We start from the raw sequence: 18,523 nt of genomic DNA on the forward strand, positions 1-18,523 counted from the left end.
ACTGTTGGAATTATAAGGTTTCCAATCTCACTACTTTCATGTTGTGTAACATGTTAATTCATGTCTGGATTACTGACATCATGTTTTTTTTTTATATTAAAAAATAAAAATAAAAAAATAGTCAAAGAGTTGAAAGATGATATTAAATCATGGGTGTGACTTTTTTTTGTCCAAGTCTTCTTAAGGAAGAAAATTCTAATCAATAAAATTCAGCCATATTTTGCTGCTGTGTGAATTGTATAATGTTTAAAAGCAAACCACCTTTAAGGTCATAAATAATTCAGTAACAAAATTATGTAAAAAAGTGGAATAGTGAAAACATGCATCTGCATATTGCCACCAATAGATGCCAGCCATGTTACTGCAGTATAGGATAAAGAGGTACCAAAGGAACATAATACACTCCTCAGCAGTAATTACTCCTTATCCACCTGAGTATTTACAAACATCTTTAAAAAGAGAGTAGCGCTAAGTATTGCAGAATATTTAGTGCACTGTTTGACTGTTGACTTTTCCTTAGTGCCATTGTAGTAATAAAACAAATGCCACATCAAAGCTCTGCCAGTCTGAACACAAAGCTGAGAATTGCTTGGAAGTATGATCTTAAATGACCTCTAATGTGATCCCCATTAGGGACAATAATTTGCTATCAGTATCATCTACTTAGAGAAGGAAGTGAGCACATTATGTAAAATGCCGCGGTAGGCAGTGCGGGCATTCATCCTACAATAATTGTTTCTGATAAAGGCTCTGCACTGGAGGCTAGCCAAATCCTAAGGCATGCATAAACATACTTTTAAGTTAATTCCTGTTATTAGGTTGTGTTTTCAAACTTGATTGTGTCTTACTGACAAAGCAATTCATTATTGTGACCATAAAGACAATTTCTGTACGTTTTGCTACTTTAGATGGTACACAGTGTATGGCTGGACATGCCAGTTTTCCCCCTGTTTGGATGCAATTTAAACAACAGATCCGTCTTTCTCATGAGGATTTGCATAACATACCTTGCTAATAATGTATATGACATCACCATGTTTAAATGATAATTCATCAGTGTGGTCTCCTGTGCAGTCCCATAGACCTCTGTAGTAATTGGCATAATCATTGTCTTCTTTTCCTGTATGGAGGTAAAGATCATGCAGTTTAATGAAACCAAAAGACCACAAAATCTAATTATTAGTTGCAATACCCATTTTAAACTATAATATTGGAATGCAGCAAATTCATAATCTTTTGCATGTGTTCTCAGATCTGTGTATCCTACTGGACAATATAATTTGAAGGATTTTTCTTTATCTTACTCCTTGTATGAACCATACAGCAAGTGACAAGTAAACATATTTACTAATCATATCACATTCTGCACTCCTAATTGGTGAACTGCAATGGAATTCATTAAAACATTTAGGGCTAGATTAGGAGTGGAGCGCAATATTGTGCTTTCGCGAGTGCGATATTGCAGCTCCACTCAGTAATAGCAGCACACGTAAATATGCGCTGGTATTACCAGTGAGGTGCAATGCGAATGCGGCCTTGCGTTCGCATTGCCCGGAAGTCAATCGCTCAGAGAGCACGCTTCCATAAGCTTCAATGTGAGCCTCGTTCTCATGCCATCAGAAACGGCAAACCATGTAGGGCAGTGCAGGGGGCAATTTGTGCAGCGTTGGGCAGCAATAATTAAATATATATTTATATGAATATATACCTATATATGTATGTGATTATATGTGTGTATACATAAGTATATATGTATATAAGCATATACATTTATAACACATTGTAAAAACACAGTCCTAATTCACCTCTATGTAAAGGCATTTTCAGTGATATTTTTTTTCAAACACCCAACGTCACCTCACTTTAACCCCTTATAATTGCTTTGTGCAATTTTTTATTAAAAAAATAAAAAATTCTCATATTTTTAATTTATTTTAAAGAACTGTCCAATTTATTTTTGGTGTCAATTTGGGCAACTTTTAGCATTAACCAGAGGTCTGATAAAGTGAAACCGCAAGCCACTTGTAATGGCTGGTTATTTAATGGGCGGCCTTAAATGGGCAAATTTGCCCCATTACTGGCAGACGCCAAAATAGGACTCCACGTGTAATCCAGCCCTTAATTTGTATTTAAATGTTACAAGCATTTTTGTTTAGATAATCACATTTATGTACACTTTTGGTTACTTAAAAAAAAAAAGTCTGACACAACCGTGTACAGTAAATATGATTTGTTTTAATTAATTATTAGTATTACTGTGAAAATTATATTTGTCACAGAGATTCACTATATTGGAAACTAACCCATGACAAACACAGGTGCACAAATATAAATTTATATATTTGTTATTTTTTTTAAATATTTAGATGAATATCAACACCCATCATGCTTTAAATAATAAACATTAAAAAGAAAAACGGCTTTATGTGGAATATAATCTAATGGCCAGATATAGTAGGGAAATCACGACTTATCTAAATACCTTTATAAAGCTGCTGTAGCAAATTGTTCTATTTTCACAATTGTAATACTTATTTGTTGTATATAGTTTCATATCTTTAAATGTGCATGAAACCAACATCTTTATTTTTTCAAGTTTACTTCTATTTTAAATTTGCTTCATTTTCATTGGATTCCTTTTTTGAAGAGCATACCTAGGCCTTGATTCATTTGCTGTTGTAAACTGGTGGTATCAGCAAGTATTTTCATTAAAGTCTATGGAGATATTTATGTTAGTTTACTCAGTTTAAAGCAGCAATGGAAACTAGGCCCTTTAGGTAGCATGCGCTTGTGCTGAGCACTATACGGCAGCAGTTTGTGCAAACATTGCTGCCATCTAGTGGTGTTGCAAATGTATAACTTTATTAAAGGATCGTTAAGTATAATAAAAATGCATACTCAACAATAATAAAAAAGACAACGCAATCTCACTTACTCGGAGCAGTAAAAATTTGTTTATAACAGTTTTCATAATTTATTTTAATTTGCTTGCCCCCTGTATCATGTGAGAGCCATCAGCCAGTCACAGACTTTAGTACATATACGTACACACTGTGGACTCTTGCACATGCTCATTAGTAACTGGAGCCTCCGAAAGTAAACTTTTAAAAAGAATGTGGACAATTTAATCCCTTAATGATAGCTGAACTTCCCCTTATGTTGCCTGTCGATTGTAAACTAAGGGGTTAATTAGCACATGTCTCACCAATTGCCTCCTGGTGGCAAGACCTGTGCTTTAACCGGCATTAAGACCCTTAATCACATTATTAAGAGGTAAATAATAAAAGTAAATTGGAAAGTCTCTTAAAACGTCATGCTCCATCAAAATCATATGTTGTCTTGTAAAACTGTTTCCAGGACAAGCACACACTCCTGAGTCTACCTTTCTCCATTTCAACAAGGGATACAAAAAAAACAAAGTTAATTTGGTTTGAGAAATAAATTGGAAAATGTATTTAAAATTTGACTCCCTCTGAATCATGAAAGGAAATTTTGGGGTTTCATGTCCCGTTAATCCTAAAGTACCTTTTTTATTTACTAAAGTGGTCCAAGCAGGGTCGTCTAATATTTACTGGACCCTGGGCAAACATTTTCTTGGGCCCTCCCACTGCTCGGCTAAACATTAAAAAGAAATTAAATAAATTGCAATATGTGAAATTGGACCTAAGCAGTACGAATAAGTAAATAAATATATAAATTCCTCCACTGTGGAATAATTTAATATATTTATTTACTAATTTATTCATTAAATGTTGGTTTTTAATTTATTTATATATTATACAGTATATTTTTCTTTAAGTACATAAAATGTAATGCGACGCACAGCATTGCATCGTAAAAATCAGTGGCAGACCTAATGTGTACAGGGCCCCGGTGCAAAAATTTATTTTTGGCCCCCTTAAAACCATCTCACCAGTTTTGGGATATTCAATACATATTTATTGTTTAGTCACTGTACAGCAAAATTACCACTTTCATGAATACCAAACATAACAAACTCCCCTAACCCATATACACACACATTCTCCAGAGCATATACATATACACAAACACACACTCTCCAGAGTATACACATGTACACACAAACACACACTCTCCAGAGCATACACATATACATGTACACACAAATACACACTCTCCAGAGCATACACATATACATGTATGTACACACACTCCAGAGTATACACATATACAAGTACACACACACACTCTCCCGAGAATACACATGTACACATAAACACACACTTTAAAGATCATACACATTTACACACACACACACATTCTCCAGAGCATACATATATACATGTACACACAAACACACATTACAGAGCATACACATATACATGTACACACAAACACACACATTCCCTCTTACACACACATACTTTACAGCATACATAATAATATAACCACACTTGGCATAACAAACAGCACACGTTAAATAAACAACAACTAAATGGCATCTCACTGAATTCATTTAGATGGGGTGTTTTGTTTTTTTCCAGTGAAAGTGGAAAAGGCTCCAATAATCTGTACTGGGGCCAATATTAGAAATACAAAGTATGTGTGCACTGTGCAGTATACTGAGGTGTGTCTGACCTGTAAGGGGGAATCCTGACATTTAGGGAGAACAAGATCAGCTATGGATCATCTAATCAATCAAGCTGATGGTGTTGAATGTGATTCTGGTGTGAGGTTAGCTGGTTATTTTTTTTTAGGGCTGGTTAAATAGATTAAGGGCAGCCAACAGGAGCAAAACAAAGTAAAGACTGAGGAGGAAGCATGGAGGTGCAGACAAATATAAGTTTACTGACTGTAACAGCAGAACTACTATGGGAAGCTGTAAAATCTAAGACAGAGAGAAAAAATCTATAAAAATAAACCTTACCTTAATGTGGGAAGTCTCAACATGAAACTATACATCAGCCAAAGCAGCACATGTCACTTCTCTGCTAGGTTACAAGTTCCTTCTCACCCTGCACTAGACGATGCTGCATATGGGAGGTGTGTGTGTGTGTGTGCACTCACTTATTGTTCCCACTGACACTTTTCTACAAAGCACTGTTTCCCTAACAAACTTCAGTTAGTTGATCTGAGGGTCACAGCAGAAAGAGCAAGGCTAAGAGGACAAGCAGACTGGATGCTGTCTGTCCAAGTCTGCAGGGATACAGTGTGAGATGAGTCACACAGCCTCAAGACTGAAGAGAGCAGTGTCTGCAGCTGCACAGATATTCAAATCCTCACGTGCCTGCTGCACCAACTTTCTGCTGCATGCACATACAGTCAGCCCTACCCTGAACAATCCCCACCATCAGAGCAGTTACCTGGTAACAGTGGTAACCCCAGCAGGACCTTTTCTGATGCAGTGGGATTGGCTGGATGCCGAGTTTGGGCTTAGCATTCAGTGCTGCACAGTGCACATCTAAAACAGCACATGGCACTAGCTTGGCATGTCACATGACACCGGCATGGTCTGGCACAGTTTCTCACAAATAAAAATAAGCAGAGAACTTTTGACTGTGAAAGTATTAGGACTAACTCTGTGTGCCCCCCATGTCACATGACATCATCAGTCTGGCATGAACCAAACATTTTTTATTATTTTTTACATTTTTTTTAAAAAAACTCTTGGGCCCCACAAACAAGACTGGATCCTGGGCAGCTGCCACTTTTGCCCTGGGTTAAAGACGGCCCTGGGTTCAAGACCAAGCAACAGTAGTGACCTGTTCTTATGTAGGTCATTTTGGAATATTGCTTAAAAAATCCTTTGCTGCCTTGAAAACTATTATGTTAATAACATTGCACAATGGTAAAAATGTAACTTTATCTTTTTAATTATGTTACATGAATGTCAGAATATCTGTAGCATACAAACAGTTTGACTGGTTGTAGTTGTACAAACAATGTGTACGTATTGTCCACTACATACAATTCATACTAGCACAATATTACATGCAAAACAATATGTAATCAACGTCAGCTTGCAAGCATAGCCTTGCAGTGCATGGTGACAATAGATGAAGTGCTAAATCTGCCACACACACCATTACCTGATTGATTATTTACCACTCACCCTTTCACAAGAAGAGTAATAGATGGTACTTATCATGCAAGTATCACAATCAGTAATCAGCACAAAATATAACAAATCTGTCACATGCTTTTGTAAGAAAGAAATATGCTTAAATTTTGGTTTAGCCGGCTTATGGCTAGTTAACCCCCCCAAAATAAAAAGGGAGGAGGATAGAATGAATTAGGGAAAACAATCCATATACTAAATATTTTGACAACATAGCATATGTAAAACAAAGGCAATCTGCATTTAAATGGCATCTTTTCATTTTGATTGAAGCATAAATACAAAAGAGGTGCCCTGGATCAGCTCTGCCAGTCTAGGTTTGTTATATGATCTTTGAACAGCAGGTTCGCTACATTCCCTAGCATTTTATAATTCACATTTGCATATCATTAGCAAATTTCTAGCATAATGTACCGCTCAGAAATAAATTAAGCTAGAACAGGTTTATTATACTACACTGACAATGTTCACGTTTGTTACTGACATAAATAAAGTAATAATATAGTCTAAAATTATTTAATTGTAGGATTCTGTGCACATTTATTTTTCTAACTCTAAGTTTAAAGTCTAAGTTTCTGAATTATATATGGTGGTCATTGGCCTAGGTTTACTAATATTTAATAGGGAAGAGTTGGACAAAGTAAAATAAAATTATTGAATTCGCATGTACTCCCATTCACAAAGACAGATCATTACAGGGACACAAAAGTCATATTTTCTTCTTTTTTGTAACAAGGAATGTTCTTAAACTGAGGAGAACTTTTTTTTTATATTTTTATGTATGTGAGGAGTTTCACTGTCTGCCAATAAAGAAATGGGAGTTCTGCTTATCAACCAGTGCACAATAAATCCTTAAAGGGCCACTGTAAGTAAATATTTTCTATGCCTGTTAGTAACTAACTACCCCAAATACGCTTTTTATCAATAGCATTTCATTAACATATCTCTACCGTATATCAGAAATCTTGTCTGCAAATTTAATTGTTTTCCAAACCCACTCCGTGGGTATCCTTTGCTCTGTACCAATCCGTTTACAATACCTAGGTTTCAAAATGGCGCTTTAAACACAAAGTTATTAGTTTAAGTATTTTGAACATGCAGTGCTGAAAATAGTGGGCAGGATAACGTGACATCATCGGCGAATGAAAGATATAACTTTTAGAACGTTATGAAACTTCGTTTTGGAGAAAATATAGGTCAGTAGGTTTTAATTAATGTTTATTAACTTTAATATGTTAGTTGTTTAGCTTAAAAATTATAACAGAAAGTAATCCTTTAAATGAACAATATGCCCCAAAATCTAGTATAAAACCTGTTAAAAACTTACTTAGAAGCTCCCAATTTAGCACTGTTGAGGTTAGACTGGGACACCCACTGGAATGGGCCGAGAGCAGCCCCCCCCCCTCCTCTGCATATAAAAAGACCCATTATACAAACAGAAGCAATCTGAAGTCTGTATACATCAGTGTACATCTAATACTTTGGGGCTTGGTAAAGAGTCTGAAAATCAGCACAATGTTATTTTAAAATAAGCAAAACTATAAATTTTTGCAAAAACACCCCCAGATGTGCTATATAAATGGATCATCTAAAAAAAGCATTTATGCAAAGAAAAAATCTAGTGTACAATGTCCCTTTAAGGCCTGGTTTTACAATGACAGCTACAAAACAAACAGGTTTAACTCAGCCTTTTCTTTCTTTTTAAAAAAAAACCCCAGATACAATACACATTTTAACGTGTTGAAATTGTGTTCTTTCAGGAAATATATTTCTAAGCATTAATTAAACCTTTAAACACAGCAAACAATGATGATGAATATGCTTTTATTATTGAAAGCAATAGTTTGCCTGAATCATATTTTTTTTTTAGCTCCATAGTTTAAACTCAACATTGTATACATCACTGAAAGGAAAGTTTTTAATAAAGTTATTTGATATTGATGTGGTTTTAAAGTTTACATTTTTAAAAACACATGGTCAATCTATTGCATGGTTCACCAGCAAAACCAATGAATTATAAAACAAAATGCTACTCTAATATAGCAAGGTGACCCAAGCAATGTTTCCTAGTACATTACACACATTTTACCTTTAAATAAGCACATATAACATTCTTGAGGAATTAATATTTTGATGATGATTATGATTCAGTATAGCAGCTGTTTAAAATGATATTTTATCTTGCTGATGTCTAAATTATGTGATGTAAAGTCCAGAAAATATCAGTCAGCACCTGCACCACTTGCACGCCATATAGGGGTACCACCAAACCCTACTCACAACATAGTAGAAATCCAAGAAGTATGGCAGCAATCAGTGGTTTTGAAAAATGGTTTTTATTTGGAGCACAGCAAACAAGCTTTGTTTGCTGTGCTCCAAATAAAAACCATTTTTCAAAACCACTGATTGCTGCCATACTTCTTGGATTTCTAAATTATGTGATGTTACATTTAAAAGTATTCATTCTCTGTCTTGCTTACTATAGGCTTCTTCAGCCAGTCACAGAATGCATCACATGATGTACTGTATGTGCTGTACAACACAAAATAAAATAATGAAGCATGTAATTAGCTGGTTACAATAATGCACACTTAAAAGCAACATCATCCACTCTAAAGCTCACTGTTCATATATTATAAAAAAAAATGATTTTCCTTGTGTAATGTAAATTGTAAAGTTTTCCTAGCCAATCCCAAATTACAATACAAAAACAACCATAATGTAGAACAAAAACCAGCATATTAAAGTAATTGGCAAACAGACGTGTGGTTGCACTGAGGCTAATAAGCCAGGAATTACAGAGAACATAATAATAAAACAGATAATAAAAATTAAGACTCAGTAGGAAAATTAGTTCTTATCTCTTTTAAATTATATTTTTATATCTCCTATTATAGACAAATATGACAAAAGCCCCTTTTTTTCTCAGTATAAGTTGACCGGCCACTTCTGCAATCACTGAGAGTGGTTAGTTAAACACGGTACACTAAAGCCAAAGCAAGAAATACCGAGAAACCACAATGCATTTGCTTGGTGACTTTTTTTTATTTTATTTTAAACTTCTGATTTTTTCAGTGGGTTTTGGTGAAAGAGATTGAGCTATATAGTCTCCTGGCTGAACCCTTATTCAGAATTGGCAGGAATCTACACTATCACAAAAAGGAAACACCTGAGTTTTTCTCATGAGCTGTAAATATAGCAAAGAATGTTTTAATTAAACAAAATAATGCAAATGATGGTCTTAAAGACTAAATGTAGTAACTAAATGCATTTGTTGTGGAAAGGAGGGCATCAAGTGAATACAAATAAATGGCACATAGATGCAGCAATATAATAAACTATTCACAGGGCATTGCTAATTTCTCACTGTTTTATGTGCACTTATTTTAGTGCCTTGCAGTGGTGACATGTGATGTGCATACTTCCTTTCTGTAAAATACAAACGTAAGCCTAACCACTTAAGGCAACCTGTTCCAGCTTTCCTGTGTGGGTCCTGAAATCAGTCCTTTGCTTCCTGTCCATATGTCATACTAGGAAAAAGCTCCGGAAAGGTACTTCCTGATAGTGGTCCCCATGTCCACCCTTCTTCTGACAGCACAAGAGGAGTGATCTATGTCGCACGTACTGCTGGGAGGGTGACCCAGACTACATTTCCTTGCAGGACGCAGTAGAGATATGGTAACCTTGCCATTGCTTTGCAGAGGTGTAAAGTTCTGATAAGAACACATCTTCAGTATTTTTTGTGTCAAGTGGTGTCTACGTTATCAAAAGTACAATGCCCTTGAGTTCAGTGATAGAGCTTGTTTTTCACTTAGCTGGAAATGCCTTGAAGGCTTCTAAACTTGTCTACATCAAGTTCCTCAACACAAAGTTATTTTTCACTTTTAGTTATACAGTAATTAGCAACAGGGCACCCTGCCAAACATTAGAAGATAGCAAAATACCCTTCATCAACTTCTTCTCTACAACTAAAGTACTTATCCAATTTCAATTCTATTGCCGTTTGTCTCTGGCCTTTTATTCTTCAATTCAGTTGCTTTCTGTTATAATCATATGCAATGAAGATATGCATGGACAACATTTAAACAGGCTGCAGATCAATTAGTGGTCTTAGGTTTATCTGATTTTTATCAAAGTAGACAGAACTGCGGGTCGATTGTCCGAGCCTGTGTCAAGTTGACCTTTTCAGAGACGTCTACATTGCCCGTCCCCTGGGCTACTTGTTGTTCCCTGTCAGCTTCTGAATGGCAGAAGTCTGTTCTGTTCCAGCACAAAGTATACACAGATGTCTATATTACATTCTCATAGGTGTGACAGCAACTGCATGTTGTATCTATAAACTGTCCTTTAGCTGTGACACTTCCTCAATGATGATACGCTAATTTATGCAACTAAATCTCCTTTGTGCAGAAATGAAAGCTAATTGAGTCATTACAAAGTAATTCAGAAAGGAATACGTCGTATAAACGGGCTTACTTTAGAAATCATTCTCAAGTGCTTTTCATGCATCCTAAATGGTTATAAGTAGCTTAGCTGCCACAGAACATCCAGCCCAAACACATATGAATAAATTAAATGAGTGAATACAAACATACGAATAATGCATTCTAATTACCTAAAGCATTGATTGGTGGGGAAATCGGTTTTGCTTTTGGTGGCTCTGGCTCAGCCGCATTCGTAGGATTGTTGGCTTCTTCTAAAAAGAAAACAATTTTGAAAGTACATGATTAGGTTTACAAAAATAAATCAAATAAATATGAAAAAAATAAACATATATAACAGCAATGCACTGCCTCTTGTTTGTTTAAAAGTAAAAATAAAATCATAGAATTCTGTTAGGTAGACAGTTAACACCAGAATTGTTGTTGTTTTAAAAGATAGATAATCCCTTAATTACCCATTTCCCAGTTTTGCATAACCAACACAGTTATAATTATACACGTTTTACCTCTGTAATTACCTTGTATCTAAGCCTCTGCAGACTGCCCCCTTATTTCAGTTATTTTGACAGACTTGCATTTTAGCCACTCAGCGCTCACTCCTCTGTAAATTCACGTGCATGAGCTCAATGTTATCTATATGAAACACATGAACTAATCAAGTGGTGAAAAACTGTTAAAATGAATTTAGATTAGAGGTGGCCTTCAAGTTCTAAGAAATTAGCATATGAACCTCCTAGGTTTAGCTTTCAACTAAGAATACCAAGAGAACAAAGCAAAATTGGTGATAAAAGTAAATTGGAAAGTTGATTAAAATGGCATGCCCTATCTGAATCATGAAAGTTTTTTTGGGACTTGACTGTTCCTTTAATGCAGAAACATTAGACGGTCTCTAAAAATGTTTACTTTAAGTTGTCTTTCTTCAGTGCCCATTGCATTGTTTTCCCTGCAGCACATTTTACAATAAAAGGGAAATGGTCTCACAAAACAGGTATAGAACGTACAGCTGCAACACAAACATTTTCACAACAGCCTGCCAATATGACTTAATCTGTTACTTCCATGCTGACAGATTAGTTGGGTTCACCTGTCCCATCAATCTTTTTTGGCCTTTCTGGTAAAATTGTCAGCGCGATTGACAACTTTCAAAAAATAGAAACTACTGTGTTTATATGTTTAGATTCCCTTTAAACATTGGTTTGTAAATATTCACAAGGGCAATAAGAAAAAGAAAAATGTCATACCACAAATAAGCGGCTCCCAACACAACACAATTCATAATGACAATTTCATGGGACACTAACTCATTTTAGCCAAACTGATTACTAAGAAACTTCACATTTACATCCATTTGCATTAGTTACTGTTCTACAGCCCACTTAATGCGTAACAAAAACCAGCTAAATACGGATCAAATGCATTAATGTCACAAATCAATCACAATAAGCATTTTTAAACATCCATTGCCTTTGTCTGTCCTGTATTTACACTCGGTTTAGGATACAGAATTTTTGTATTTCCAATTTATGAAATGTATGTGTAGCAGAAGTTTTCAAACAATAATACTTCTTATTTAACAGTATCAATAAATAAGGGAAATCAAGATGATTAGGTCATAAAAAAAGAATATAGTAAATTTCTGGATACGCATGAAACCTTTGCTTGCCAGTGTGCTAAAGAACATAAGATATTGCGACACTAACACTTAATACATGCTTTAAAAAAACAACAACATTTTGCTATATTACAAGTGGTGCGTAATCGATAGCGCAGGGTGTGTTATTTTTTTGCATGAGCTCTAGCAAAGAATAACGCAAAATCTGGTATTACTAGTGGATGGTTAAATATTTTAACCAAAGCATCTTAATGCAGACGATACTTTCATTCACTGCGCAATCCAAATATCACTCACTGCGTAATCCAAATATCACTGTAAAATTTAGAGTTTTTTAAGACCTGAAGTAAACCATTATTATTATTAATAGTATAGTGCAGAACTAAGTGAAGATCTTCACTGTTTCTGCACCATAGGCTTAGCTGTCAAGAATATCTAACATGAATTTTACTGTGCACCCCTATACAAGTCTTTTATGTGAGGGATTTAGCGCACCTGAGCTATCTGACATACAGATGTTACAGCGCCAGACTCTCTCTCGAGTGACAATGTAATTTGTAATATGAGCACAAAAAACAATAGCTTTATTGATTGTACTTGAACGTTGTTAAAGCACAAAATACTTTTCACTCTACTTGTAATCTAATCTAGGCGATTACGTTTGGTCTGTAATATACACATGGATAAACACACAATCCAAACTGTATAGGATACTGCAAATAGGTATTTCTCAGAGGCATGTTGTATGCACTTCATATGTATAGCTAATATTGTGTTACGCGTAGGGGAAGTAGGTTTTGTATATCTTTATTATTTATCTCTGTACTAAACAAATGTTTTATTTAGGGCCAGATTAGAAGTAGGGCAGAATTTAATGCTCCCACTAGCACGCTAAACCCTCTAGAAGTATTTGTTTTGCGCAAGTCAGGTAGCGCTCGTATTACAAGTTGAAAGTGAATAGTTTTTGCACAAGCGCTAACCCAATGTGCACATAAAAGCAGAACTTAGAATATTGTGCTCGTTAACGTTTTCCACTATAGAAATAATGGAAGCAAAAAAAAAATAAACCAAGAGCTTGTGTATATAGAGCTGAAATACTAAAAAGTATACACATAGGGACAGTCCAATTGCATTTTCACACGAACAGCAATTAACTCTTTGGATTCCATGGTACCCAGGGCTGGCTCTATAACTGGTTCTGATAGGACCAGGACTGCAGTCAGAACTTAAAAGAACCACTAAATACAGTAGTATTGAATAATTGACCAATATGCAATTAAAAGAAAATGCAATAGCACTTACTTTAAATTTGAAATGAGCTGTAGAATATTTCCTGTAGAATAATTTTATTATTATTATTATCAGGTATTTGTAGAGCGCCAGCAGGTTCCGCAGTGCTATGAACATAGGTGGTATATAAAAAACAATTACATGGCTCAAATGGGTAGAGGGTCCTGCTGAGAGTTGCACTGTTGTAGTTGGCTCTTATGAAGGTGAACTACAAACAGCTGGGCTCATAGGCTTACATGCTATGGGGTGCAAGGGGATAGCAGTGGAGATAGGAAGGTTAGTGAAGGTTGTATGTGTCCCTGAATAGTAGAGTCTTCAGGGAGCAGTTGAAGCTTTTAAAACTAAGGGAGATTCTTGTGGAGCGAGGCAGAGAGTTCCATAAGATGGGAGCCAGACTGGCCAAATCTTGTAAACAGGAATGTGAGGAGGTAACAAGAGAGGAGAAGAGTAGGAGATCATGAGCGGAGCGAAGGGGACTGGAGGGAGAGTATCTAGAGACAAGGTCTGAGATGTAGGGGGAGCAATGAAATTGAGGGCTTTGTGTCAGAGTGAGAATTTTTTGTTTAATCCTGGAGGCAAGAGGAAGCCAGTGAAGGGATTGGCAGAGAGGTGCGGCAGATGAAGAGCGCTGTGTAAGGAAGATGAGCCTGGCAGAGGAATTCATTATGGATTGTAAATGAGCTAGACGGCAGCTAGGGAGACCAGAGAGGATAGAGTTGCAGTAGTCGAGGCGGGAAAGGATGAGTGAGTGGATTAAAATCTTATTTGTGTCTTGGGTAAGGAAATGTCTAATTTTAGCAATGTTTTTAAGGTGGAAGTGGCAGGCTTTAGCCAAGGACTGAATGTGAGGAGTGAAAGAAAGATCTGAGTCAAGTGTGACCCCATGACATCGGGCATGTGAGGTTGGGGTAATGATGGAGTTATCAAGAGTTATAGAGACATGGGGGGTGGAGCTTTTGGAAGAAGGGGGGAAAATAAGGAGCTCACATTTTGAGAGATTTAGCTTAAGGTAGTAAGAGGACATCCAAGATGAGATATGAGAGAGACATTTAGTGTCACGGGTTAGCAAGGAAGGAGATAGTTCTGGTGCAGAGAGGTAGATTTGGGTATCATCGGCATACAAATGATAATGAAACCCATAGGACTTTATTAAGGAACCTAATAAGGACGTGTAGATTGAGAAGAGAAGGGGACCGAGGACAGAGCCTTGTGGTACCCCAACAGATAAAGGTAACAGGGCAGAGGATGCCCCAGAGAAGGCTACACTAAAGGTACGGTTAGATAGATAGGAAGAGAACCAAGAGAGAGCTGTGTTGCAGATGCCGAAAGATTGGAGGGTATCAAAGGCTGCAGACAGATCATGGAGGATAAGTAGAGATAAATGGCCTTTGGATTTAGGTCATTGGTAACCTTAACAATTGCTGTCTCTGTTGAGTGAAGGGGGTGAAATCCAGAATGCAGTGGGTCAAGGAGGGAGTTTAATGTAAGGAAATGAGATAGACGTGCATATATTAGCTTTTCAAGAAGCTTTGGGATGGGGTCGAGGGGACAGGTAGTGAGGTGAGAGGATAGTATAAGAGCAGAAACTTCTTCCTCTGTAACAAATTTTCAATTTAATCAAATTTTCCCACCCCCTGTATCATGTGACAGCCATCAACCAATCACAAAATGCATATACTTATATACTATAAATATGAAAACTTTAATAATCAAAACTATTAGTTACCTGAGAATTATATTACAAATGCATACACTATTACAGTAATTACTAACTACAACAGGCAAATCATTACTAAAAGCATATGATACTTTTTTAAACTGTGTGATCCAAAATATGCATTCGCTAAGTTTTATGAATCATTATCCGTATAGTGTGCTAAAAAAAAAAAGTCAATTTTTATCTGATTCTAAGTTAGTTGTCTTGGTCAGTAATCACCAGGAATTACATATGTTTCTGAGAAATATTCATCACTATTGAACAGTACTGGACATAAAAGTGTATAGTCTAGCATACTATTTTAACAGTATAAGGAAAAAAAGGCGGATTTAGCATTTTTTATGCTCTGACATTGGCCCAGGGGTGTGTTAAATGTGCCTATCTCACAGCAAATGCAGCCATTCTGGTCTGTGCATACTGTGAATTTGCTTGAGTGACAGGCATGCACGTTTACAGTGTTTATACACAACCCAGTGGTTCCTTAGGCTCCCAAATTGTCACTGATATTAGAAAAATATTAGAATAAATAATAAATGGCTTTGAATTATGAATGAGATGTGATTCATGTGAGGAGTATCACTCTTTTATTATATGCTAATCTTCTAATATATTTTTGTATGATATGAAAACCTGGTTATATTACACTACACTGCATGTGCACAAGCATTCTGGTTACAGCAAATAAACTAAATTATCTGGAATAGTCATCTTCACACTTAGAGATGGTTGGCTGTATTTATATCACAGAGCTGTCAGGTTTATACTATGATATAAAGTGACACACTATTTGAGGTCTTTTCTCCAGCTCAATATATATATATATATAAAATCCAAATACCAAGCAACAGCAAAACCCTCCAGAGGTCATCCACCTGAGTGCAAAGATATAATGATGCTGATGAAGGGGAATTTTTTCTTGAAAACATTCATTAAATGTATGAACACTTTGAACAAAGACCTGTGAGTATATATACTGTATAGTATATGTGTGTGTGTGGTTTTTCAAAAATTACATTTGATAACAAATCATAATTTTACAGCTGATCTTGCTGTTTTAGCTTGTAAAATGAAGGCTGTTCTCACTAAAATATGCCATGCCCTTGTTGCACTGATAGAAAGAGACACATGTGAAGCAAGAACTGAATGCAAATAATATCCTGGAAACATCATAATTTGATTGCTTTAAAAATAAAAAAAAAACACTAGCCCTGAGTCACCCTGTTAAGTTTACTCTCTTCTGCAACAATCACTGAGCTTTATTGCTTTATTTAGGCAGCAAATCACCAATAGCTTTTTAGCCCCTATTTTAGAGAACTGAGATCTACCCAACAAAGGGTTGGCTTTATAACTTGTAGCTAGGCCTGATGTCTTAGTGATTTTAGCCCTAAATACATTTTACTTTGATAGCTTTTATATTTGACTGTTTCTTTAAAAAATTAGTTGAAGCTAGGGTTGCCACCTTTCTTGGAAGAAAATGCCGGCCATGCTAATTAACAGCTTTATAATCAAAGCATACAATATACTTATTTTTTGCTTATTGTCTCTTAAATTTATTTTGTCTTTTCAGGGCGCTGTGGAGGAGCAAAACCTTTTTTGTTCATCTAGTCTCCCAGTTTTGACTTACCATACACTAACACCCATAAACTACCTATGTACCCCTAAACCGAGGCCCCCCCACATCGCCGCCACTATAATAATTTTTTTTTAACCCCTAATCCGGGCGATGTCTTCTTCCAAGCGGCATCTTCTATCTTCAGTCTTCCGGATCCATCTTTATCCCGCCGACGGAGAACATCGTCCTTCCCCGACGGACTAACGACAAATGAAGGTTCCTTTAAATGACGTCAACCAAGATGGTGTCCCTCGAATTCCGATTGGCTGATAGGATTCTATCAGCCAATCGGAATTAAGGTAGGAAAAATCTGATTGGCTGATTCAATCAGCCAATCAGATTGAGCTCACATTCTATTGACTGATTGGAACAGCCAATAGAATGCAAGCTCAATCTGATTGGCTGATTGGATCAGCCAATCAGATTGAACTTCAATCTGATTGGCTGATTGAATCAGCCAATCAGATTTTTCCTACCATCTTGGATGACGTCCTTTAAAGGAACCTTCATTCGTCGTTAGTCCGTCAGGGAAGGAGGATGTTCTGCGTCGGCGGGATGAAGATGGATCCGGAAGACAGAAGATAGAAGATGCCGCTAGGAAGAAGACATCACCCGGATGGAGGACCTCTTCTTTGCCGCTTGGATCAAGACTTCGCCCGGATGGAGGACCACATCGCCCGGATTGGATGAAGACTTTGGCTCGGCTGAGTGAAGACGACCCAAGGTAGGGAGATCTTCAGGGGGTTAGTGATAGTTTTTTTACGGGGGGTTTGGGTGGGTTAGAATAGGGGTATGTGGGTGGTGGGTTGTAATGTTGGGGGGGGTATTGTATTTTCTTCTACAGGTAAAAGAGCTGATTACTTTGGGGCAATGCCCCGCAAAAAGCCCTTTTAAGGGCTGGTAAAAGAGCTGATTACTTTTGTAATTTAGAATAGGGTAGGGAATTTTATTATTTTGGGGGGCTTTTTTATTTTATTAGGGGGCTTAGATTAGGTGTAATTAGTTTTAAAATTCTTGTAATATTTTTTTTATTTTTTGTAATTTAGTGTTTGTTTGTTTTTGTATTATAGAATAGCTTATTTAATTGTATTTTAGTTTAGCTAATTGTAGTTAATTTATTTAATTAATTTAATGATAGTGTAGTGTTAGGTGTAATTGTAACTTAGGTTAGGATTTATTTTACAGGTAATTTTGTAATTATTTTAACTAGGTAGCTATTAAATAGTTAATAACTATTTAATAGCTATTGTACCTAGTTAAAATAAATACAAAGTTGCCTGTAAAATAAATATAAATCCTAAAATAGATACAATGTAATTATTATTTATATTGTAGCTATATTAGGGTTTATTTTCTAGATAAGTATTTAGTTTTAAGTAGGATTCATTTATCTAATTATAGGAATATTATTTCGTTTAATTTAAATTATATTTATGTTAGGGCGGTGTTAGGGTTAGACTTTAGGGGTTAATAACTTTATTATAGTAGCGGCAGATTAGGGGTTGATAATTGTAGGTGGGTGGCGGCGATGTTAGGGAGGGCAGATTAGGGGTTAATAAAATTTATTCTAGTGTTTGCGAGGCGGGAGTGTGGCGGTTTAGGGGTTAATACATTTATTATAGTGGCGGCGAGGTCCGGTCGGCAGATTAGGGGTTAATAAGTGTAGGTAGGTTGCGGCAACGTTTGGGGGGCAGATTAGGGGGTAATAAATATAATATAGGTGTCGGCGATGTTATCGGCAGCAGATTAGGGGTTCATAGCTATAATGTAG

The 18,523-nt window shown here is 36.2% G+C and overlaps 1 protein-coding gene across 1 annotated transcript in view; it reads right to left on the minus strand.

The window, feature by feature from the left end:
* SKAP2 (src kinase associated phosphoprotein 2) overlaps window positions 1-18,523 on the minus strand; it is a 560,398-nt gene that overhangs the window by 56,059 nt on the left and 485,816 nt on the right. Inside the window, exons 10-11 of the mRNA XM_053714166.1 lie at window positions 10,695-10,775; window positions 1,008-1,120 (exon numbers count right to left, since the gene is read on the minus strand). Of these exons, the coding sequence (XP_053570141.1) occupies window positions 1,008-1,120; window positions 10,695-10,775 (194 nt within the window). The remainder of the gene's footprint in view (window positions 1-1,007; window positions 1,121-10,694; window positions 10,776-18,523) is intronic.

Source organism: Bombina bombina, chromosome 5 (assembly GCF_027579735.1).
Source record: "Bombina bombina isolate aBomBom1 chromosome 5, aBomBom1.pri, whole genome shotgun sequence".
In the NCBI taxonomy this organism is placed as follows: domain Eukaryota; kingdom Metazoa; phylum Chordata; class Amphibia; order Anura; family Bombinatoridae; genus Bombina; species Bombina bombina.